The 26,338-nt window shown below is 35.5% G+C and overlaps 1 protein-coding gene and 1 pseudogene across 4 annotated transcripts; one reads left to right on the plus strand and one right to left on the minus strand.

Annotated features, from left to right (window-relative positions):
* Positions 1–68: 68 nt before the first annotated feature.
* On the plus strand, positions 69–15,352 carry LOC107886037 (uncharacterized). Of its 4 annotated transcripts, XM_041080039.1 has the most exons (6): positions 1,411–1,729; positions 1,947–2,459; positions 2,721–2,844; positions 2,952–3,031; positions 3,141–3,195; positions 15,164–15,352. In XM_041080039.1, the coding sequence occupies exons 3-6, from the start codon at positions 2,775–2,777 to the stop codon at positions 15,241–15,243; spliced, it is 285 nt and encodes a 94-aa protein (XP_040935973.1). In that variant the 5' UTR covers positions 1,411–1,729; positions 1,947–2,459; positions 2,721–2,774; the 3' UTR covers positions 15,244–15,352. The 4 variants fall into 4 exon arrangements, 1 of the variants encoding a protein (XP_040935973.1); XR_005904542.1 differs by lacking the exons at positions 2,721–2,844; positions 2,952–3,031; positions 3,141–3,195; positions 15,164–15,352 and having other exon boundaries at positions 69–1,504; positions 1,623–1,729; positions 1,947–2,032; XR_005904543.1 differs by lacking the exon at positions 15,164–15,352 and having other exon boundaries at positions 69–1,729; positions 1,947–3,258.
* Positions 15,353–16,724: 1,372 nt separating this feature from the next.
* On the minus strand, positions 16,725–25,193 carry LOC121209412 (putative disease resistance protein At1g50180; annotated as a pseudogene).
* Between the last annotated feature and the right edge of the window lie 1,145 nt (positions 25,194–26,338).

Raw genomic sequence — 26,338 nt, forward strand, 5'->3', positions numbered from 1 at the left:
ACAGGGGTCAAAATGAGATTTTACTATATCACAGGGGACAAAACATTAAGCCTTTCCCTACCCTATATACTTTTATAGTGCGAATAGCAGAAAGCTTTTAGCTCTCCAGTTTCTACATTCTGCAATGGCCAAACGCATGATTTCACGTTCCCTTCTTTCTTCTGTCAAAAGCTCTTACCCCCAAAATCTTCCCTCACTTTTTCACCATTCAATCACCACTAAAATCTCATCTCTTAAACCCCTTTCGTTTTTCTCCTCATTTTCCAGCTACCATCAACCAACCCACACCACTTCCCCTCCCCTTTTCAAACTAACCCACAAAGACTGGCTCTCCCCGACCGAAATCTTCAAAATCTTTGACAATCTCAAAGATCCAAACACTCTCATTTCAGTCCTAGCCCAATACTCAGCTCGCAAGGATTATAAGCCAACTGAACCTCTCTTCACTTTGCTCATCAACAAGCTCGCATATGCCCAGGATTTTGATTCCATTGAAAATATAATGGAAAAGCTCAAACGTGAAAAAGCCTGTCGTTTATCCGATGAATTCTTCCAGAATGTGATTAAAAAGTATGGGCATGTCGGAGGTCGAATCAAAAGGGCAATCGAGATCCTTTTTAGCATGCCAGAATATGGGACTTGGCCTAGTGTTAAAACCTTCAATATCGTATTGAGCTTACTCGTGTCGAACAAACTATTTGATGTTGTTCACGACGTTTATGGGAAAGCTCCCAATTTGGGTGTTGAAATCGAAGCTTGTACTCTGAATATTCTCATTAAAGGGTTGTGTGAAAATGGGAAATTAGAGTTTGCATTCCAACTGCTCGATGAATTTCCTAAACAAAGGTGTAAGCCTAATGTTAGAACTTATTCTACTTTAATGCACAGGTTGTGCGATAAGGGGAAGGTTGAAGAAGCTTTTGAGTTGATGGGGAGGATGGAAACGGAAGGAATCGATGCTGATGCTGTTAGCTTTAATATCTTGATTTCAGGTCTTAGGAAACAAGGTAGGATTGATGAAGGTGTGAAGCTGTTGGAATTTATGAAAAAGAAAGGGTGTTATCCCAATGCTGGGTCTTATCAAGAGGTGTTGTATGGTTTGCTTGATGCTGCGAGGTTTATGGAAGCAAAGGAGATTATGGGGAGAATGGTTTTCGAGAGGGTTAATCCTAGTTTTGATTCATACAAGAAGTTGATTCATGGTTTTTGTAAGGGGAAGATGGTAAAGGAAGTTGATTGGGCTTTGAAACAAATGGTACGCCATGGTTTTGTTCCGAAAATGGGAATGTGGATTCGGATTGTTGACTGTGTTTTTGCAAGGAATAAGAACAACACTTGTGATTGCATTTTACTTGGTGAAATCATCAATAGCTAGCAGCAATGCGATGTTAAATCAGTTATCTTGCGGGTTCAGCTTATGTTACTTGAGCACGGATATGAGTATAGGATAAGAATGTCATATCTTCATACCAATACATGAATATGTGTTGAATATAAGTGTCGGGTACGGTTTTACTTCAAGAAAAATTAAGAAAATTGATTTGGCTTCGAAACAAATGGTACACCATGCATTTGTTCCTAAATGGGGATATGGATTCAGATTGTTGGCTGTGTATTTGCAGGTAATAAGAACAACACTTGTGATTGCAGTTTACTTGGTGAAGTTGTCAAAAGCTAGCAGCAGAGATATAAATAGCAATAGCAACTTTACCCTGTTGCCATCCCTATGGTATTATTAATTTAATTGTTTTTCTAGACTATATTAGTATACTCACTTAATTCTGTTACTTGTTGATAATATTGATAGTACTTCAATTAATGAATTGTTGGTATATCAGTTTTACTCTATTAATCTTCATCCCCTTTCACGCACACATGAAATTGCATAGACTATGACAAGAAAACCTTTTAAATTTGCATTTCTTTCCATAACTTTACATGGGCAGTAAACCAGAGACTGAAGATCAGATACGTCCACAATGATGAATGCTGGTGAAGTGATGCATAATTTCAACAGAATAGAGGAAGAAAGGAAAAAAGAGAAGAGAAAGAGAATCGAGGAAGAAGAAAGAATTGATTTCCTTCACAAAATGGCATATCTGCTCATTTCCCATGCCAGTTTCTATTATGGCTGAGAATTGGCAGTTACAAAGTCTGTTATAGGGCTGTTCCTCGAGCAGTTGTAACAAACCGTCAATACGCACCGTTTTCATTCAACATCAAAACTTATAGTTTCATTAAACCCTCAGCCCTAAAACACAGGGTTAGCTAACATTTTTATTTCATAACATGAAACTACTCATAATCAACTCATGATTGACGGCCATCGACTCGTGGTCTTCCTATCATCTTCATGCTTGACCATTTACTCCTTGAGGATGACGAGGTCTCACAATCTCTCTCTCTTAATATAAGAAGCAGCCAAAAAACAAGAAAACCATTTAAAAACGGAGAAAAAGGTATGCCTTTGTTTATGGACTCAGCTTGCTTGTGTAGCAAGAAAAGTGAATATAAACAATGTATGTGATTCCTCCATTGTTTCTTGTAGATAATGGCAAAACTTTATGCACTTTTAACACTAGCTGTTACCCAATATTTAGAGATTCAAGATTTCAACTTTTTCTTTACTTAAATAGTACACCGTTAACCCACTTTCTTCATTTCTATCTGTGTGTGTGTCTGTATATATATAACTTGGACTGGAACTTTTCATCCTTTAGGTTCTCAAAAGGTTGATGAATTCCAGTTTGGCGCAACATGGCTGACTTGGGCCTATGTATCTCAACATTGAAAGACAAGGATCATTTCGGATGTTTCCTAGTGGTGCTAGATTCAATGTCTTAGGTTAGCAGTGATTTTAATCCTTTCAAGTATTGATTTCTTGCATGCTATGTTTTTGTACATATGCTTGTGTATTGTTTTTCTTAATATTTACCTGTAACATGTTTCAGGATTTTCCTCTGAAAATGGACTTAATAATGCTGCCATGATGGGCTATGCCTTTGATCCTAATAAAAATTATGTTTTTGTGGTAGGTTTGCAGTAGAAAATCCTTAATTTAATTTCTTATCATACTTGGTATCCGCATGTTTCAGTTGATCTTGAAACTTATGACATGATATGTTTGAAAATTTCATTAGATCGGGAAGTTGTCTGGTGGTGAACTTTGTTGTGTCATCACTGAAAATCTTGCAGGTATATACGTTATTGAAAATTCCTTAACAGCTGTAATGTGGTATTATCTTTGTTGTTTTAGGATTCTGGCTCTTGTTGTTGTGGATATTTATTGCAATTGATTGCGATAGTATTCATTAACATGATGTGATTGCAAACATGTTTGTGACCGCAATTTTAATCACAATTATATGTGTCATGTTGTTATAATCAAATATTGTTATTGGATTAAAGGTTTTCTTTCTATCTTCTCATCCTCTTTGCCAAAACAATCATCCTTAATGTGGTTATATGCACACATATATATGGTTGTGAAGAAAGTATATCAAGCCTTTGAAGAAACTTCCTTGTTCTTGGTTGAAGGTAGTGCCTTTTGAATGCTAGATATTTCTCTACTGAGTTCGAGATTGGTATTTTGGGTACATTCTACGTATTTGTATCTAACATTCATCAAGAGTTTTGGATATTTTGCATGTTTAGATAGAATGACATGTTTAGATCTACATATTTTCTTCGTATTAATCGTATGGCATGTCCATGGTCATGTATTGAGTCAAACTAACATAGCTTTTAATCCACATAATCATCTTCTATATATGTTATATACATATATTGTTGACACCATTTTTGATGGAAAACGGGGTCGACTTGGGTTTTGAAAAAAAGAAACGGGAGTCGCCACCAATCTTTTTTATGAGGTGTGATTGGATCACTTTAAAATTGGTCATTTTTAATAAACGGTTTGATTTTATTAAAACAACAAGTTTGGTCCACGAAATTCAGAAAAACGGGTTCGGGAGTCGGTTACGCACGAGGAAGGATTAGCACCCTCGATACGCCCAAAATTGGTACCTAGTTGACTACTTAATGTCTTAATGTCGAAACTTGAGGACTTTGAAGAATTTTTAAAAATACGATCCTTGTATTAAAACGTTGAAAATTTTCAGGAAAAGGGGCATATTTCACGCTATTCGAGAAAAAGAATCATATTCAGTAAGTTAGAATACAATATCTCGAATTCCCGATACGCGAATGAAAAAGTTTATTTAAGACATTTTAGCCATCTCGAATTTAAAAATGAGATCACAACCAGTAAGTTAGGATGCGACCCTCTTTTAATTTCGAGATCATTCAAAGCTTGATTTTGAAAAGATTCGTGTATTTAGATTTATCGAGAAAATCGAAACCCAGTAAGTTAGGGCACGATTTTCTCGAATCCAAACACGAAATGCCACTTTAAAAAAAAGATGTTATTATATCAAGTAAAATTAAACACAAAATCATAGTGAAAGCAAATTACATTTTTATGCATGGTAAAACCATGATGAATATGAAAGTATAAAAATGATATGAAATGCGATATCAACATAAAATAAATAAAAGTTGACCTTACAACATACAAACAATAAAATATAAAAACGAATAAAATTAATATATTCAATTAGAATAATAATAAAAATGAAATAAATAAATAGTAAATACAAAATAAAACAATGGTAATGAATAAAAATATAATATATATATACATATGTTAGAATTGTAAAGTATAAAATCATGAAAATATCAAAAATCTATGTACATGAAAATATATGTAAGTATATATATATATATGTTAAAAGGTACGTATGAATATGTATGTATATACATATATATATTTTGAATTATCTAATAAAAAATTTTATGTAAGTACACATATGCACGTATATGTATATAAAATTAGTGTATATATAGATATATAGATACTTTTATCAATTATAAAATAGATAAAATATGAGTATTTATATGTATTAAATAAATTATATAAGATATATATGCACCTATATAATAATAATGATAATATAATAGGAAATATAGAAACAATAATAATAATAACATTAATAATAATAGCAATAAAACAATGAACTAAATAATAATAATAAAAAGGACTAAGTCGAAATGAAAACAAAATACTGGGCGAAATTGCAAAAATAAAAAACTAAAAGGACCAAATTGTGACGTGCACTGAAAGAGGGGGGACCAAAATAATAAATAAACCGAAGCCATCAAAACGTAGCGTAGCAATAGACTAAATTGAAGCAAAAATAAAATTTTGTGACCAAATTAAAAATAAAAGGAAATAGCAAAATAGGACCAAATTGAAGCACGCCACAAATCGGAGGGACTGCGCGCGTAAATAGCCCAAAGATTAAAAACACGCGGATCCTTCGGGTCGGATCGGGTCGACGCGCGGATCCCCTTACCCAAAACGACGCCGTTTTGAAATTAATATAAATACTAAAAAACCTAAAAACAAAGTTTAGAAACCATTTTTCTTAAAAAAAAAACAGAAAGAAGCTCTCTCTCCCTCATTCTCTCCGGCCCAGGGGCCGGTCTAGGGCTCCGGCGAACCTCCGCCGAGGCGCCACCGCATGTGGCGGCCGGAGGTTCAAAATGGAACCTCTCCGATTCCTTTTTGAAGCCAAAGGCCTCTTAAACACGGATCCAAGGTCGAATCTTGTGAAAGGTGAGCCCAACCCCGCCAAACGAGGAGTATCCGTCCGTCTCCTCCTCCTCCGGCGCGGCACAGGTAAGGTTTTCTTCTTCTTTTTCTTTTTAGTTTCCCTTTATTTTTATTTATGTATGTAAAACAAAAAAAAGAAGAAGATGAAAATCGAAATAAAACGAAAAGAAAAGAAAGAAAAATAAAAGGATTCACCTTCAAATTTTTTGTTGCTATATTTCTCTGCTAATATGCGTTACAAAGGTCGAAAAGAAAAAAAGATTCAGAAAAAAAAACCCGCCTTTGTTACAGTTCATATTCGGCTTATATAGCCGATTCTCCCTTTCTATTTTTCATTTGCATTTTTTATTATTATTTTGTCTTGGCTGTTGCGTGTTTCTTTTCTTTTGCAGGTGGAGCAGGTGGCTGAACGGTGCAGGCGCCGATGGGACGTGCGGTGGTGGCGGCAGGTCAAGTGGCCGACCCTAGGTGCGGCGCACATAGGGTTAGGTTTATTGTTTTGTTTCTGATTTTGGCTAATTGGGTTAGTGTGTTGGTAGTTGGGCTTGTATTTGTTGGGCTTTGGGTGTTGTAATTGGGTAGTTGGGTAGCTGAGGTTAATGGTAATTGGGTCCTGGTTCTGAGCTTGTTGTTTTGGACTTTATGGACTGTAATTTGGACTTTTATTTTGTGTTTAATTGGGCCTCGGGCAAAATGGCCTGTAACAGCTGCCCCTCTTTGCTCGTTGTCGTGTAACGAGAACAGAGCAAAGACCAAGAAAGGCCAATTTTGCCCGGTCTTGCCGAATCTTGACTTCTTCTAGTGCTTCTTTTCTTCAAATAGCTTTATTCCAATCCACTGTCTTGTCGCTTCAATCCATTGCACTTCAGGGATGTCCGACTTGTAGCTTCAATCTACTCTGCCACAACTTCAGAAGGACAAGGTTTTAGGTTTAAGTCTACTCCACTGTAATATCAGGGAGATAAGACCTGATGCGATCTACTCTGCTGTAACCTCAGAGAGATAAGATCCTTTATTTTAATCCGCTCCACTGTAACTTCAGGGAGATAGGATAGTGTCTTTGATCCGCTCCGCTGTGTCTTCGACCTGCTCCGCTGTAATCTTAGGGAGATAAGACCTCTGGCTTCAATCTGCTCCACTACTGCTTAGGGAGATAAGATCTGGTTTCTTCGATCTGCTTCACCGTCAGTACAGGAAGGCAAGATCCACTATCTTCAACTAGCTCCACTACAACCGAGAGAGGCAAGGTTTGTGTCTTCGACCTGCTTCGCTGTCAATACAGGAAGGCAAGATCTGTTGTCTTCAACTAGCTCCACCACAACCGAGAGAGGCAAGGTTTGTGTCTTCGACCTGTTTCGCTGTCAATACAGGAAGGCAAGATCTGTTGTCTTCAACCAGCTCCACCACAACCGAAAGAGGCAAGGTTTGTGTCTTCGACCTGCTTCACTATCAATGCAGGAAGGCAAGATCTGTAACTTCATTGATCTGTCCCTTGGGGAACATGACCTGTATGTTCTATTTTATGAACCTAATTGTGCCTAGCGATTAGGATGACATAATCAGCATGAATCAAATGCTCCTAACTAGATATGTATGAATGACATTTGAATGAATGCAAAATGTCATGAAGATGATTCCTTAATGCTTAGGTTAACATCACGTAAAAACTTATTAAGGTTTTATCACTGACGTACTACAACGCCTTTTTGCTCGTCTGGTATATCCAAAGAAACACTTAATCTGGTTGCCCCCCACTGTAAACCTTAAAGTTTAATCTATTAGGGCACAAAATTTGTACCATCATTCTCCCACTACAATCCAAGGGTAGAAAGATATGGCTTTTTCAATCTTCTCCTATCGCAATTCAAGGATACAGAATGTGAAGCTCTTTGGTCCTTTACCTCATTCCCAAGGTGTCATACCAAATGCTCATGCACAATTGCAAAATTTTCCTCTCCGAGAAAACCTTTTCTTATCATTTGGTGATCATTGCTTGTTTGTTCATTTAAGCTTTTTCATTGACACGACATCTTGTCATTTTGTTCAATCAATGCATTTGTCAACAAAATCCAAAGAGAAAGTCCAAACTTAGACTCTTCCTTCTCAAATTTCCAACCTTCAAATTTGGCATGTTCTAAACAATAGTCCTGTTTCAGGTTCCTGTATTATTTAGAAACTTTTCAGAGTAATATGCAAAACTTCCTTCGTGAAAGTTTTATTAGTCCATTAATCATTATTCCAATTCTTGCAAAAAAGGTCATAACAATGGATAAGAATAAAGTTGGTTCTGAGCATAGCTCGAAAGAACAAATTATCGAAAATAGTGAAGAAGGACAACAAAAGAATTAATTGGGAATGTATATCTTGGAAAGAAAGAAAAAGTATTCCAAGAACAACAAATAACATGAGAATTGGGTGCCCCAGATATCACAGCTTGAACTTCTCTATACAAACTTTCTGAAGACCCTTTTGAGTTGGACATGTGTTTAGGAGATCTACAATGCTCTGTCGATGCCCCCAAGATGTCGCCTATCCTTTCCTGTTGATTCAGGCATGGCAAGATCAACACATGCCTCAATATGAACAAAACTTGAGCAGCTTATATCACCTCATGCCCCATTTTGATCAGTATTTGAGCCGCCCTTTTCGGGTTTTCAGCTCAGATCCCCTTTGGCCTAAGGCGCCCTTTGCGGGTTTTCCCCTTAGCCTCTCCATTTTTACTCTTTTCATTTTCCATTTTCATTCTTCATCTTTTTCCTTTTTTTGAACTTCATTGTCTTACAATACAGTGACAAACTGTGATGTCTGATTTTGAACCGATTACAGCCCTCAACTATCATGTTGCCATTCCAGTTCAATACATTTTCCCATACCATCGTCTCTGGAATTCTATATTGGCATATGATGACATTGACGCATGCTGTAGCCTTTATCCATTTGATGAAGTAATTAATGATCTCAATAGTGAAGCAATGCCCATGGTGATGTCCATGCCCCATTTTGCTCAAAATTTGGGTCACCCTTTTTGGGTTTTCAACTCAAAACCACTTTTGGTCACAAAGCGCCCTTTTTGGTTTTTCGCCTTGGCCTCTTCTTTTCTTTTCTTTGCTTTTCATATTTTTATTTTGACTTTGATTGATTTCTCTTTTTCTTTTTATTTTTTATTTTGATTTTGATTTTGTTTTTTTCTTTTCCTTTTCCCTTGTTTTTTGAATCGGATCTAAACTCTTGGGATTAGGCAAGTCCTTGTTATCCCCTTCAAAGGATCTTCTCTGATATCGAATTTCCTTTATAGAGCCTTTTAGGGCAAAACTACAACTGGAAACTTTTGATCTTCTTCTTCCATCGGGATAAAATCCAGCAACATCTTGAAGGAATAGAAACTCGACTTCAAACGGGCAAAGCTATGCTGAATTGACGAGAACGGTATTGCCCCGGTAAAGAATTGCATCATTCGCACTGTAAATTTCTGACATCGTGCTGTTGTGCAGGTTTTATTATAAGAATCGAGGCATACCCTGGTATGATCATACAAAGACATCTTTGAATTTTTCGTCTCTGTAGGCAGGTCAATTCTAGTCTTCATCAAGCTCACAATTTCTAATGATTCACTGAGAGGTAGGATCTGTTTATCCTTTTGTTCTACCATCCTCAATAAGTTTGGAGATAAGCTACGATCTGTGTCATCTTCAAAGTCGTGAGATCCCTCTAAACACATGTCTCGCTCAAAAGGAGATTCTAAGTCTGTAGCAGTGTTATTCATGTTGTTGATATCCAGGGACCTATTGTAGGTACAAAATAATATATAAAGAATGTGTGAATTTAAGAATAATTATCTGCACAGTATGATTATGAATGAACGAAAGAATGATTTGGATGGAAGAATAAAAGAATGATCGATAAAAAATATTAGTTCAAAAGATCGCAAAGATGCATTCCATTAAAATAATGACGTTCAGACATAAGCCTTTTTCACAAAAGACTTCTTGTTGCTCTAGGCTGAAAGCAACAAGTGTGTTTTGAATATTACTCTGAGTAAGCTCTAAATACTACAAAGGTTTCTTTAGAACACTCCCAGGTTTATAAGGGCGAACACCTAATAAGATCCCTTTTCAATTATGCCTTCATATATGGTATGGATGTGAAAACTTCCCAACACTTTCTCATATATTGCGTTCACCCCATTTGTTAATCATGATTGGGTGGCAAATTTTCTGCACTGGATGAGTCACCAAACTTGACGACACCCATGTTGATGAGCTTTTCAACCAGTTTCTTGAAGGCTATACAGTTCTCTATGGAATGCCCCGTATTTCCCGCATGATATTCGCAATGTGCATTCGCATCGTGCCATTTGGGGTACGGTGGCTGTGGAGGTTTCGTGTAGAGAGGGGCGACAATACGTGCGTTGAATAAGCTTTGATACAACTCCTTATATGCCATCGGAATTGGCGTGAATTGAAGGTTCTCAGTGCCTTGCTTCACATACGATTCTTGTCTAGATGAACCTTGCTGACTAGTAATCACCTTTCTTGGCTGTGTAATCGATTTGTTGTAGGTGTTTACATTGCTCACATCATTTTCCTTCTTCTTTAAGTCTGACCTTCTATTATTCTCCCCAGCATCAATCTTTCCACTTCTCACGGCACTTTCAATCATTTCACCGCTCATGACTATGTCTGAAAAACTCTTCGAAGCACTTCCTAACATGTGGGTGATGAACGGGGCCTTCAACATGTTGATGAAGAGCGTCGTCATTTCTTTCTCTAGGAGTGGCGGCTGAACTTGGATAGCGACCTCCCTCCACCTTTGTGCGTATTGCCTAAAACTTTCATTAGGTTTTTTCTCCATATTTTGCAGGGTTATTCTGTCAGGGACCATATCAGCTACATGACTGTATTGTTTCATAAAGGCTTGTGCTAAATCCCTCCAAGAGCTAATCTGGATACGCGTCAATTGATTGTACCACTTAGACGCTGCCCCTGTGAGGCTATCTTGAAAGCAGTGTATGAGCAGTTGGTCGTTGTTGACGTATCCGGCCATACGCCTACAGAACATAGTAATATGAGCTTCTGGGCAGCTGGTCCCATTATATTTCTCGAATTCCGGCATCTTAAATTTGTAAGGAAGTACCAAATCCGGAACTAAACTCAGATCTTTCGCATCTATTCCACGATAGCCGTCGATACTTTCTATCGCCCTAAACTTCTCTTCAACCCATTTCCATTTCTCCTCAAACTGCTTTGGTAACTCCTCCTTCATCTTGTCTTTCTCCGCTACTTCATCGAAGTCCGGGACAACCAGATTATCGTCAGGACTAGAACCAGATCTGCCTTGAAGGTTCTTCGGTATTGAAGCGTCACCTTGAAAGTGCTGAGGCCTAATCGAAACAGAAGATCTTCGTGGATGTGGTTCAATCTGAATTTGCGCTTGCTGAGGCGTGTATCCTAGAGAAAAAGTGGCTCATCATTGTTTCCTTCTTCATCGCAAACCACAGGATTTTTCCTTTTATCCACTCCCTTGGTTATTAATTGCGTCAATTTAGTCATTAGTTCATCCTGAGACTCCTTCATCTTTTGTGCCATGTCTTTCTGGATCTTTTCCATATGTTCTTTCATTTGCACCTGTAACTGGTCTTGCATCTCTTTTTGCGTTTGCTCCAGTTTCTCTAATCTTTGATCCATTTCTTTGGCTTTGCGACGAGTACCATAAGGATGTTTGGTTGATTGGTTTTCCAGATTAGCTGAAATAATTTTACATAATTAGGGTCACTTCGTGAAAATCTAATGCATATGATGCAATGTAATGCAAATGCATGAAATGAATGCCTAAAGAGACGTTGATTCTGATTCAATTACATTTAGGAAACTTTTCTAGAAAGCAAATTCCCTTACATAAAACGGATACATGTACGACCTCACCCTCATATTCCAAGAAACAACATCGATTTTTTTCTTCATCCGCATGTTTGAGGTAATCTCACCAATAGATGCCATTGCTAGCTCATTTTCTTGGTCGTGATCCATCATCTGCCCATCTTCATAAGGCTCGTCAGCTTGTTGAAGGCTTTTGGACAATCGTCTCGAATCCCCAGGCCACTAAGCAAGGTCACGAACTCTTCCATCGCCATTCTTGTGTTTCTCAGAATATGTTTGGGAAGTCGTATTGTTTTCCACTTTATCAAGGAATTCGTATTCCATGACAAGCTTTCTAATTTAGTAATTGGATTTGAATCCATATCTCTTTCCTAAGATGCAAATGCAATGTAATGCAATCATAATCAAAACACAACAATAAGGGTTAGTACAAAACATAAGCAAACAAGGAAAACAAAAAGTACCTAATCGGGTAGATACTAGGGGTTTGGAGTGGCTCTACCTAGGTTAAGTCCCTAAGTCTACTATATGAGGGTTGGTTCTAAAGTAAGGGTACCCGAACCAGCAGATTCCTCGATCCTCACCCATTATAGGCTCATACGGACTGAGTTCAGTTCAGGGGAATACATTTCCCTATGGCCATGCGGAGATGAAAATCTCACGAAGACATAGGTACGGATGTATCCCGAAAGCGATTCACTATCCCATGCGGAGGTGAAAACCTCACGAAGGCGTAGCTTCTCACTCCCACTTAAAAAGGGTGTGACCAACGGTCATGCAATGCAATGTGCAAAAATATACATCTAAATGCAGTAATTATAAACAAAATGATAAAGACTGAAATAAAGACGAATGAAATGCAACACAAGGATCGTGTCAAGTTTTCAATCTTTGACAAAAAGACAAAGTAATCAACACATGGCTCGACTCTCTTATTTTGGAAAAATCGTCCCCAGTGGAGTCGCCAAGCTGTTGACACCATTTTTGATGGAAAACGGGGTCGACTTGGGTTTTGAAAAAAAGAAACGGGAGTCGCCACCAATCTTTTTTATGAGGTGTGATTGGATCACTTTAAAATTGGTCGTTTTTAATAAACGGTTTGATTTTATTAAAACAACAAGTTTGGTCCACGAAATTCAGAAAAACGGGTTCGGGAGTCGGTTACGCACGAGGAAGGATTAGCACCCTCGATACGCCCAAAATTGGTACCTAGTTGACTACTTAATGTCTTAATGTCGAAACTTGAGGACTTTGAAGAATTTTTAAAAATACGATCCTTGTATTAAAACGTTGAAAATTTTCAGGAAAAGGGGCATATTTCACGCTATTCGAGAAAAAGAATCATATTCAGTAAGTTAGAATACAATATCTCGAATTCCCGATACGCGAATGAAAAAGTTTATTTAAGACATTTTAGCCATCTCGAATTTAAAAATGAGATCACAACCAGTAAGTTAGGATGCGACCCTCTTTTAATTTCGAGATCATTCAAAGCTTGATTTTGAAAAGATTCGTGTATTTAGATTTATCGAGAAAATCGAAACCCAGTAAGTTAGGGCACGATTTTCTCGAATCCAAACACGAAATGCCACTTTAAAAAAAAGATGTTATTATATCAAGTAAAATTAAACACAAAATCATAGTGAAAGCAAATTACATTTTTATGCATGGTAAAACCATGATGAATATGAAAGTATAAAAATGATATGAAATGCGATATCAACATAAAATAAATAAAAGTTGACCTTACAACATACAAACAATAAAATATAAAAACGAATAAAATTAATATATTCAATTAGAATAATAATAAAAATGAAATAAATAAATAGTAAATACAAAATAAAACAATGGTAATGAATAAAAATATAATATATATACATATGTTAGAATTGTAAAGTATAAAATCATGAAAATATCAAAAATCTATGTACATGAAAATATATGTAAGTATATATATATGTTAAAAGGTACGTATGAATATGTATGTATATACATATATATATTTTGAATTATCTAATAAAAAATTTTATGTAAGTACACATATGCACGTATATGTATATAAAATTAGTGTATATATAGATATATAGATACTTTTATCAATTATAAAATAGATAAAATATGAGTATTTATATGTATTAAATAAATTATATAAGATATATATGCACCTATATAATAATAATGATAATATAATAGGAAATATAGAAACAATAATAATAATAACATTAATAATAATAGCAATAAAACAATGAACTAAATAATAATAATAATAAAAAGGACTAAGTCGAAATGAAAACAAAATACTGGGCGAAATTGCAAAAATAAAAAACTAAAAGGACCAAATTGTGATGTGCACTGAAAGAGGGGGGACCAAAATAATAAATAAACCGAAGCCATCAAAACGTAGCGTAGCAATAGACTAAATTGAAGCAAAAATAAAATTTTGTGACCAAATTAAAAATAAAAGGAAATAGCAAAATAGGACCAAATTGAAGCACGCCACAAATCGGAGGGACTGCGCGCGTAAATAGCCCAAAGATTAAAAACACGCGGATCCTTCGGGTCGGATCGGGTCGACGCGCGGATCCCCTTACCCAAAACGACGCCGTTTTGAAATTAATATAAATACTAAAAAACCTAAAAACAAAGTTTAGAAACCATTTTTCTTAAAAAAAAAACAGAAAGAAGCTCTCTCTCCCTCATTCTCTCCGGCCCAGGGGCCGGTCTAGGGCTCCGGCGAACCTCCGCCGAGGCGCCACCGCATGTGGCGGCCGGAGGTTCAAAATGGAACCTCTCCGATTCCTTTTTGAAGCCAAAGGCCTCTTAAACACGGATCCAAGGTCGAATCTTGTGAAAGGTGAGCCCAACCCCGCCAAACGAGGAGTATCCGTCCGTCTCCTCCTCCTCCGGCGTGGCACAGGTAAGGTTTTCTTCTTCTTTTTCTTTTTAGTTTCCCTTTATTTTTATTTATGTATGTAAAACAAAAAAAAGAAGAAGATGAAAATCGAAATAAAACGAAAAGAAAAGAAAGAAAAATAAAAGGATTCACCTTCAAATTTTTTGTTGCTATATTTCTCTGCTAATATGCGTTACAAAGGTCGAAAAGAAAAAAAGATTCAGAAAAAAAACCCGCCTTTGTTACAGTTCATATTCGGCTTATATAGCCGATTCTCCCTTTCTATTTTTCATTTGCATTTTTTTTTATTATTTTGTCTTGGCTGTTGCGTGTTTCTTTTCTTTTGCAGGTGGAGCAGGTGGCTGAACGGTGCAGGCGCCGATGGGACGTGCGGTGGTGGCGGCAGGTCAAGTGGCCGACCCTAGGTGCGGCGCACATAGGGTTAGGTTTATTGTTTTGTTTCTGATTTTGGCTAATTGGGTTAGTGTGTTGGTAGTTGGGCTTGTATTTGTTGGGCTTTGGGTGTTGTAATTGGGTAGTTGGGTAGCTGAGGTTAATGGTAATTGGGTCCTGGTTCTGAGCTTGTTGTTTTGGACTTTATGGACTGTAATTTGGACTTTTATTTTGTGTTTAATTGGGCCTCGGGCAAAATGGCCTGTAACATATATTATCATGTGTGATGTTATCTTAGTTGTTAGAAATGGTCGGTTTTAGCAGATGATGAAGGTCCTAGGATGCGTGCTGAAGCCATTGCAGTAAGGATTTGTCAAGTGCTTGAACGTAATTGGAATATCTAATTTGTTCACCTTGTTTGCTCAACAGCTAACATTTTTTTCCTTTGATTACCCAAAATAGTCATACTAACAAAATGTGGCTGTGATTTTGTATTGTATTTTGCAACATTCATATCTTAGCTACTAAGATTTTATCACCCCTTGAACTACAAATAGATAGCTGTTATTCGCTCGTATCCTAATCCGAATAAGATATTGAGTTTTATAACGAAAATAATAGGATCATATATTGAATTTTATAAATCTAACGTTGGGTATTAGGAGATTTCTCCCCTGACGACCCTATATTTAAAGATTTGGACATTTCTATGTGCACACATTATATGTTCAATATTTTCATTGAATCCGAACATTTCGAATAAAAGATAAATGAAGATTCTTGCAGTTTTTAATTTAAACTTATTGAACAAATATCATTTGAATTAATTAAGTGGATTTGAAATTTTCAATCGATTAAGTTGGATTTGGAATCTTTGATTCCCTTGAATATATATATTTAGTTTATTATCATCAAAATATTGTTGGTAGGTATAAGAAGCAAAGCATGGGGATACTAAATCTTGAATCTAAATATCGATTTTGGAATCTTTGATTCCCTTAGATTCCTTTGCCTTTTATAAAGTGTGGGGATGAAGTGCAATCATTGAACTTGATATCGTTAACAACGATTATTGAGTTAAGGATGATGGAAAAAATTATGTTGAATACCACTTGACTTGCATAAAATAAGGAAATATGTTGAAACGAGAAATGTGTCCAACATACATATATTCAATCTTTTCTAAAATATGTACATATTAAAAAGATTATATTTTAAGTAAACTGAAGAGTAGAAATGAACACAGTCAACGAAGTGATGAATTTTACAATAGAAAATCATGGTCCTGCCTTAGCTTCTAATATTACATTAAGTACATATAAAAAAAAAAAGAAAAAAGAAAAAAGAGAAAGATTCAAGCAGACTTAAGTAGGGGGAAAAAAGAAAGAGAAAGCAAAGCTAACAAATAAATATAGGAATGGTCACCGCAAACCAAAGCTATGTGGGAACAAAGGTCAGTGACGTCTCCTTATCTGCAATTTTATGTTTTAAAAGACAAAAATGAATGAGTAATCCAGACACCTCCCATCCTTCCAATTCCATATCTTGCAACCGTTTTATTGTAATCTGAAGAAAACAACAAACAGTCAACCAGTCTGATTTCAACAACCATAGATATATACAAGAGAGAAGATTATTCCAAATCTCTCACCATTAAACACACTTTCACACGCTACTTATAATAGGAGTTTTAGATATAGATTTGATTCCTTGAATAGCAGTACGTAGCAAGAGAAAAAATGGCGTCTTTACCTGAAAAGCAATTAAACTAAAAATATCAATGTCTGACTTCCTTTGACTTTTAATAAATGTAATTATTCATTGGTGTGTTGACAAATTGAGTGAGAATGTGAGACATTGTCAAAAACGAAAGAAATATATATAAGAAGCAAACAAAGTAGGAATCATTTCCTAAACTAGAGGTTATGAAATTACCTCTCAATTATCATTCAATCTCCAAGTCACAGTTTTGGAATATGATAGAAGGAACATGTTTGACGTTGTAGAAATCTTCTCCTCCTTCTTCCAATTTATCTTTGAATGCCTTTGCCATTGATTCAATCTTCACTTCTTTGAGGGTTGTAATGAACCTCAATCCCTCTGGAAGCATCTTCAAGTTGTGGCATCTCCAAATCTCCAACCGCTGAAGAGAAGGCATGGCTCCTTCATCCACCTTCCACTCCTCCAATTCGTATAGCCTCCCAAGACTTAGAGACTCAAGTCGAGGAAAACTCTGTGCAGAGCAAAACATTTCCTTTCCTATGGAAGTTTCTTCGAATTCAAGAATCCTTAAGTTAGGTAGCTTCTCTAGTGTTAGCACTGGACCTTCCTCAAACTCGCACTGTTCCAACCGTATGTAAGCGAGATGTGAAGAGTAGAAGTGATACTCTGGTAACTTACTTATCTCTGCAGTTATTATACTCAACTTGCAAACACTTGTACAACTTGAAAGGAGGTGGGCCAAAAGTCTTGGATCTATTTTTGAACTGTATTCCCAATTGCTAACAATAGACAAGAAATGAAGATATTTACTTCCGATTATGGGTGGATTCTCGCCGAACTCCTTCTCATTGAAATTTTCAATATTGAAGGTCAAATTTATCACCAACTCTCTAAGATTTGTCATGTTGATAAGATCCTTCAGATAACAAGTCTTGGTGTTGAAGTTCACAAGTGTTAGGAGTTTTCTCAAAGTACCTAACTTCAACTTTGTTTTCTTTTTACATGTGTCGGGGAGATATAAATGTCTTAGTTGCTCCATCCTCCATAACACATTAGGTACATGAATTTTGTAAATATCAACTCTTAAATCTAAGGTTTGCAAGCACCTTAACTTGCCTAGAGATGATGGCGACTTTGACCATTTGAAGTCAAAATTCCTTAGACTCAAGAATCTTAAATGGATGAGATTACCTATATCACTAGGTAACTTGTTGGGTTTTTGACACACTTTAACCGGGTAAAGTAAGAATTTCAAACAGAGCACCAGCAACAACGTATTATACCCGGATAAAATATGAAGGAAAAATGCTTGAAGTTCAAGCTTTTAGCTTCTGTCAAGAATGAAGAACAGAACTTAGAAGTTTTTAGAAGGCAAAGGAAGAATGGAGCATATGGAAGAAAATCTGATGATTTCATTCATTTGAAACATTAGCTTAAAGCCATTACATATACCAGTCATTTGGCTGGTCAAAAGATTAACAAATCCTTTACTTAAACACTACCTAACTCCACTTATTACATTGGAACTTACAAAACTAAACTTGTACACTTGAACAAAGCTGGTAACCAGCTCTTTAACTATCAAGTTACATCAACTTGTCATTTAAACATAATTCAAAATGAACTAATTAAAAAAAACATAGTTAGAAAGTAACAAAATGTAACAGAGAACAAACAGTGGTATTAACATCTCCTGTTGCATGTATTTTACCCGGGTAACTTATGTGTATGAATTTTTGCACATACTTTACCCGGGTAAAGTATGTGCATTAATCTGCATGAGCTGCATGTCTTGCATGGAAACTAACTTCAACACTCCTCCTTAGTTTCCATGCTTGTAACACCTAGCTGCTTTCTCAGTTTTATAAACCTTGACACACCAAGGGCCTTTGTGAAAATGTCAGCAACCTTATGGTGTCTAGCCTGGCCACTGGTGCAAATGTTTCCAGATAGTCCAGGCCATATTTTTGGCTGAATCCTTTGACTACAAGCCTGGCCTTCAGTTTGTTTAAGCTTCCATCAGCATTTTGCTTGGCTCGATAGACCCATTTTACTCCAATAACCTTTCTCTTGGCTGGTCTAGGAACCAATTCCCATGTCTGGTTCTTCTCAATCATGGCAATTTCATCAACCATTGCCTGTTTCCAGCCTTTATCAGCTTCAGCTTCTTCAAAACTGCATGGCTCCACTATGGCAACTTGTGCTCTTTCATAAATTTCAGCCAAAGGTCTAGTGCCTCTGACTGGCATGTCAGTAATGTCCATTTCAGGACTAACTTGATTAGATTTAGCATGATCAGCCATCAGCTCTTCAGAAACAACCTCTGGCTCATTCTTTTCCCAATTCCAGCATCCTTTTTCATCGAAGATCACATCTCTGCTTACATGAATTTTGTTTGTTAAAGGGTCCAAAATCCTGTAGCCCTTCTTAACCATACTATACCCGGCTAAAATACCAGGAATAGCTCTTTTGGACAACTTATCCCTCTTTACAGTTGGTATTTGGCTGTAACATAGGCAACCAAAGACTTTCATATGAACCAATGATTGCTTGAACCCGAACCAGGCTTCAAAAGGTGTCTTGTGAGCAAGTGCTTTGGTTGGAAGCCTATTCTGAATGTAGACAGCAGTGTTGACAGCTTCAGCCCACATGGTCTTAGGCAAATTTTTCTCAAACAATAAGCATCTGGCCATATTCATCAAGCTCCTGTTCTTCCTTTCACTTACACCATTTTGTTGAGGTGTATAAGTGTTGGTGAGCTGGTGTCTAATGCCAGCTTCATCACAGAAGATATTAAACCTGGATGAAGTATACTCTGTTCTATTATCAGACCTAAGGGTCTTGAGTTTACAGCCTGTTTCAGTTTCTACTGCAGCTTTAAATTTCTGGAATATTGAGAGTACTTCATACTTACTCCGGTGAAAGTATGCCCAACAATACCTGGAGTAATCATCAATAAATAAAATAAAGTATCTGCTTCCATTTAAAGATTCAGTCTTCATAGGACCACACACATCTGTGTGTACAAGCTGCAGCTTCTCAGAGGCTCTCCATGCTTGATTTGTAGGAAATGACAATCTTGCTTGTTTTCCCAATTGACAGACTTCACATACCTCTTCTTCTTCAACAGAGTTGGTGAAGTTTTCAACCAAGTCTTCACTGATCATCTGAGTCGTCGATCTGAAGTTGGCATGCCCAAGCCTTTGGTGCCAAAGCTTGGAGTCTTCAGAAGAAACAACATAGGCATTATCAAAGCCTTTATTCCAGTCCACAACAAAGCTCCTTTCTGTCATGGCTACTGACATGAGCATGGATCCACTTGGATCACTAATCTGACATTCATTTCCTTTGAACACCACTGTATAGCCTTTTTCAACTAACTGAGCTATACTTAATAGGTCTCTGTCAATTTCAGGAACTAAGAAAACATTTGAAATGATTTTGTTACCTATTGGAATGCGAATAACCACATCTCCCTTTCCTTCTGCCTTGATAAAGTGGCCATTGCCGACTTTAACTTTTGTTTTGCAGCTTCTGTCTAATGACTTGAAAATAGCTGCATCTGGTGACATATGATTGGTGCAGCCACTGTCAAGGAGCCAACCATTTGAGACTTTCTTCTGAGCAGCTGAGCAGGAGACTGCAAAGACCTGCTCTTCATTGTCACTGCCATCTTCAGCTATCTGAGCTTCAGCCCTTGGCTGCTGTTGATTCTGCCTTGGTCTTCCTTTCTCTTTGCAAACTTTTTCAACATGGCCCTTCTTCTTGCAGTGTTGGCACACAGCATCTGGCCTGAACCAGCATCTGGCCTCTAAATGACCAAGTTTTATACAAAATCTGCAGAGTCGATCTTCTCCTCTTGCAGCATCAAGCTTAGGCCTGTTTCTCAAGTTCTTTTTGCCTTTATAGGCTGAGGTGCTCGAGGCTGCTTTGGCCTTAGCTTGGAAAGCACCCTCCTGGTGCTCCTCCGATCTACTGGCTCTTATTTGTTCCTGAGCATACAGAGCATTGATCAGCTCTATTAAAGAGATGCTGGTTAAGTCTCTTAAGTCCTCTAAAGAGGATATTTTTGCCTCATACCTTTCTGGTAAGGTAGAGAGCACTTTCTCCACAATCCTTGCTTCACTAAAATGCTCACCAAAGATCCTTATGCTGTTTACTACAGCCATAATTCTGTCTGAATACTTCTTGACAGTTTCCTCTTCCTTCATCTTTAAGTTCTCGAACTCCCTTCTCAGGTTCAACAACTGCTGTTGTCTTGTCCTCTCAGTACCTTGGAACTCCTCCTTGAGTTTGTCCCAGGCTTGTTTTGGTGTTTCACAAGCCATGATTCTGGTGAAAATAACATCAGAAACACAGTTCTGAATGCATGACATGGCCTTGTGCTTTTTGCTTTTTTCTTCAGAGTACTGCTTCATTTGAGCCACTGTTGGATTTGCTCTCAATGGTTCTGGTTCAACATCTGAGTTAACTACCTCCCATAGATCAAATGCCTGGAGGTAGGTTCTCATCTTGACTACCCAAATGTGATATCTTTCTCCATTGAAAACTGAAGGTGTAGCTGGTGAGAAGCCTGATGAAGCCATCGTTTTGAAAGTTTGCTAGAACAGGTCCCTTAAGAATGCAGCTCTAGATACTAATTGTTGGAGTTTCAACACACTTTAACCGGGTAAAGTAAGAATTTCAAACAGAGCACCAGCAACAACGTATTATACCCGGATAAAATATGAAGGAAAAATGCTTGAAGTCCAAGCTTTTAGCTACTGTCAAGAATGAAGAACAGAACTTAGAAGTTTTTAGAAGGCAAAGGAAGAATGGAGCATATGGAAGAAAATCTGATGATTTCATTCATTTGAAACATTGGCTTAAAGCCATTACATATACCAGTTATTTGGCTGGTCAAAAGATTAACAAATCCTTTACCTAAACATTACCTAACTCCACTTATTACATTGGAACTTACAAAACTAAACTTGTACACTTGAACAAAGCTGGTAACTAGCTCTTTAACTATCAAGTTACATCAACTTGTCATTTAAACATAATTCAAAATGAACTAATTAAAAAAAAACATAGTTAGAAAGTAACAAAATGTAACAGAGAACAAACAGTGGTATTAACATCTCCTGTTGGATGTATTTTACCCGGGTAACTTATGTGTATGAATTTTTGCACATACTTTACCCGGGTAAAGTATGTGCATTAATCTGCATGAGCTGCATGTCTTACATGGGAACTAACTTCAACATAACTTCCACCCTGCAAAATCATCATATCTTATTCCTACCTCATAGTTTAGGACTCTTAGCAATTTGAAGTTGTTGAACAGGTATCTCCAGATTCCCCAAGCTTTAAGAAGTCTGCTACAACCTACCGGAGTCGCAAGAATCCAGTACAGTGGATTCCAAACTTCATCTCCATGTTCTTCAATGTAATTCCACACTCCCAAGGGTGTAGAATTTTGTAATGCCTCACACGGAAAGAAGTAATTGAAGAATAAAAGTGACCGAATATTTGGACTTTTAATGCATTGTATGAAAAAAACTCATGCACAGAAACCCTACGAACCTTCCGAATCATAGATAATGAAGATGCATTTGATCGATCAACAATGAAGACAAAATTTTCTTGTTTCGCCTTTGATAAGCAAAGATCTCTCATCAGATCATGCAGCTGAATCGTTTTGACCTTTAAGGTTACCACATCTCTTTCTCGAACTTGAATCATGCACCTTTCCACAAGCTCCATTAAATAAGATTCCGCCACATCTTCCGCAATTTCCCCACCGACTCTTTCTTCTTGCTTTAATGACACAATACCTTCAGCAACCCATAATTGAATCAATCTATCCACCTCTATCGTATAATCCTCCGGAAAATGGCTTAGATAGAGGAAACATGGTCTTAGATAGGGAGGCAAATCATCATAACTTAATGCTAACACATCCTCAAGTTCTTGATTTTTGCCTTTCTTCAAGTATAATTTTACATTGTTAGATATCTTTCGCCATTCAATTAATGAATTATTCTTTGTAGCCAAAATTCCTCCCAATACAACAATGGCTAATGGAAGGCCTGCACAATGTTTAACCATGTTCTCTCCTAACTCTTTCATTCCACATCGATTATATTTCCTGTATAAAAAATTAAAAATAAATTTTTAAAAAATAAGGAAAATTAAGAAATAATTTAAATAGGTAAAAGAAATGTAAAAGTAGATGAACCCGAACTTATATTTTATTAATTTATCAAATAATTTTTAATATAAATTCATCATTTATAAAGTTTAGTTTTTATTGCGGTTATTAACTACACTTAAAAAAATAAATCTGTTTGAAAACTTTGAATACTTTATGGAACAGTCAATACTAAATAAGAAACTCCACTCTAATTAATTTAAGAGGAGTTTCAAATAAATAAATATATAATTCACTGTCCAATTTGAAATATAAAAAGGTAAAAATGATACAAAAAACAAAATTTACATATCTTTTTAAGGGTTAGAGATCGAATTCAATCATTTGACAGATGGTTCTCAGAGTTGTTTTACTTGATTTGGAGAAAATTATTTGAAGGATTCATTGCTAGGTGAATGAATTCTTATCTTCTAAGGGATCCTTTGTTCAAACAATAACTTTGATCCAACTGAGAAGTCGACAACTTGTGCTGATGTTTGGGAGAAACCACTAGAAAGTTGGGTTGAAGTTAATTGTGATGGGGCACTTGACACCGCAACAGCTTGTGCTGGTATTGGAGTAACAGGCAAGAATTCAAGTGGCAAGATGCTGGATGGGATTGGTAAAAGGATGATAGTGGATTCATTTGGGATTGATAAGCTGGTCATGCAACTTTCTTCTGTGAAAGTTAATGTTATTAGACGAGAAGCAAATATGACAACGGATTGGTTTGCTAAATCTGCCGTAATGAGATGGGCATTTTTGGTTGTTCGAATCAACTATCATCTTCCTTAGTCTTTATTCTTGATAAGGATGGTTTATTTGCACATTTATCTTTCTGATGGAAGGATGTAGGAGATATTGTGGTTTTATCATGTTAGTGTTATTTGTTTGGTGTTTTTTTAGATTTTATATGTTTATTTGTTCTTTTTAGAATAAAAATTTTTGCGAAATAAAAAGATTGATTAATTATTATTTTACTGAAATGATGTTTGATAAATTGAGAAATTAATTATAAAAAAATTAAATTATAAAATCTAGTATATATATATATATATATATAAAAGAATAGCACGAAAGTGCTTAAAGAAACTACACAGCTTAAATATATTTACGTGCACGCACTATTAATTGAGAAATTACAAAGCTTTGATTTCTTTTATTTATTCATAATGAAGGCTTTGAAATTGTTAAATAAAATATATTTTTATATATTTTTAATTTTAGTTATTATAAAAAAATTAAAAATGAAAAGTAAATTTAGAATATAAACAAGAAATTTACTATATGCACATTTAGCATGGAAAATAATTCTACAATTTAAATATTGTTACCTGTAAACTCAGTTGGAGGAAATGCAATCTTTTGAAATAATTCCCAACTTTGTTCATTGTTTAGGCACCGCAACTCTGAAATAATATACATAATTATTTTCTATAAAAGGAATAAGAGTATTAAAATTTACCTAATTAAGAAAATTTTACCTCTTATGTCAGCATCTGAAACTATCTCCTTGTTTCGAGAGGTGAGCAATATCTTGCTATGACTATCACTTGCAGCTGGAAAGGCAGGTTTTAGACGAATCCAAGCCTCACTGTTCCAAATATCATCAAGTATCACCAGACATTTTTTATCCTTCAAAATGTTACACAACTTCTTTGCTATTTCTTCATCACTTTTCTTCCTATCCTCTGCTAATTCTTCATCACGTTTCTTCCTATCCTCTGCTAATTCTTTATCACTTTTCTTCCTATCCTTATCATTTAAAGGTTTAAGACCAGATAGAATGTCTTCCCAAACTTTTCTTTTCAGAAATTGTTGAGAAACATATACAAAAGCCAAGTGATCGAAATAATCAATAACCTGACCATGGTGAAATATTTTCTTGGCGAGAGTGGTCTTTCCCAGACCACCCATGCCACATATTGAAATAACCCTACTGCATTCATTTGTCTCTTACGTAAGAACTGAGACCAATTCCTTGGTATCATCAACCAATCCAACAATATTATCATCCATAATATGAGGATAAGGCCGCCTTGATTCTCGCATTTCAATTGAAGAACTTGATCCTTCTCTTCCATCTTTTAATTCCCTCACGCCGTAGGCTTGTAGTCGTCGGACCAAGTCGATGATTCTTGCTATAATTTTCTCGATCTTTGACTTGGTTTCGTGAAGCGCACATCCCTTCTTCACAATGCAGGTGGATTTTTTAATACAACCCGGAAGACCACCTTTGCTTTTGAACCCAATCTTGAGAGCAAATTCCTCGACAACATCCTCAGCATCATAAGCAAGTTCTCTGATTTCAGCAACCCAAAGACGAATCATCAATAGAATGAGAATACAAACAAGAAAGGTAGGTAGAACAAAAATAAAGTTTTTTTCTTTAAAAGTAAAATGAGTGGACGATTTTATCAACTCACTTTCACTTCATAACTAATCTTTATACTTTGATGATCCCTTGTATAATATCTATAATCTATCTATAATATCTATAAAAGCATGAATTAAAAAAAATTGAACTAACAAAAACACTATTTATTTTTCATCGTATTACTAAATTGATATTTAAAAAATAATTATAATCAATTTTAAAAAGTAAAAAAAATGATAATAGTTATATTATAATAAAAGTTTTGATAATCATAATAAATTTAAATTTATTATTTGGAAAAAAGAAATATATTATAATAAAAAAAGTTGTGATATTATAAGTTTATTTGAATTTTTAGTTTAATTCAAGGACTAAATTGAACTTTGATTTGATATTAAGGATTAATTTGAAAAATAAAATAAACTTATATCAGCTTTTTCTTACTCATTTAATGATAATGGGAAAGTGATCAAAATAATTGATTTCAAAAAATTTAATAATTAAATCAAAAAATAAATAGTTGAATGACTAAAATAGAACAAAGATAATAATTTAGTGAAATTTTTTTATTTACCTGTTAAGATATATAATAAAATTATAAATTTGAATTTAAAATATATTTACTTTTTAAAAGTAACTTTAATCGGAACCTTATCCGTTTTCATTTAATTTGAGGTTAGTCTCAATACTTTAATTTAATCAATTTTAGTTTTATATTTTTTGAATTGGTCAAATTTAATATTTATATTTTTTTTCTTTTTTAATTTTAAAATTTTAGTCTTCACTTAAACTGTAACAGTTAAATTTGTTAGGTTAAATTCAATTACTAGTTCTATATTATACGTACAGTAAATTTAGTCTATATTCTCTAATTAAATCATTCTAAATCCCTATACTTTTTGAATTTTGAAATTTCTATCTTGAAGCAAATGGAAGTCGTTGATCCATTTAATGGATTTTCGGTGAGTATTATACAAAAATAAAAAACTAGCATAGCATTACACATATAATAATATGTTTGTCATATTAGATTTCGAAAATAACAAAACTTAACTTAATGAATTTAACAGCTATCATTTGGTGATGATTGAATTTTTCAAATTAAAAAAGTACATGTATTAAAAATGACCAAATTAAAGTACAGAGATCAAATCCACAACTTTTGTGAAGTACAAGGACTAATGAAATAATTTAACATGTTATTTTCTAAGAATGATTGAGAAAT

The sequence above is a fragment of the Gossypium hirsutum genome, chromosome A11 (genome assembly GCF_007990345.1).
Source record: "Gossypium hirsutum isolate 1008001.06 chromosome A11, Gossypium_hirsutum_v2.1, whole genome shotgun sequence".
Lineage (NCBI taxonomy): Eukaryota > Viridiplantae > Streptophyta > Magnoliopsida > Malvales > Malvaceae > Gossypium > Gossypium hirsutum.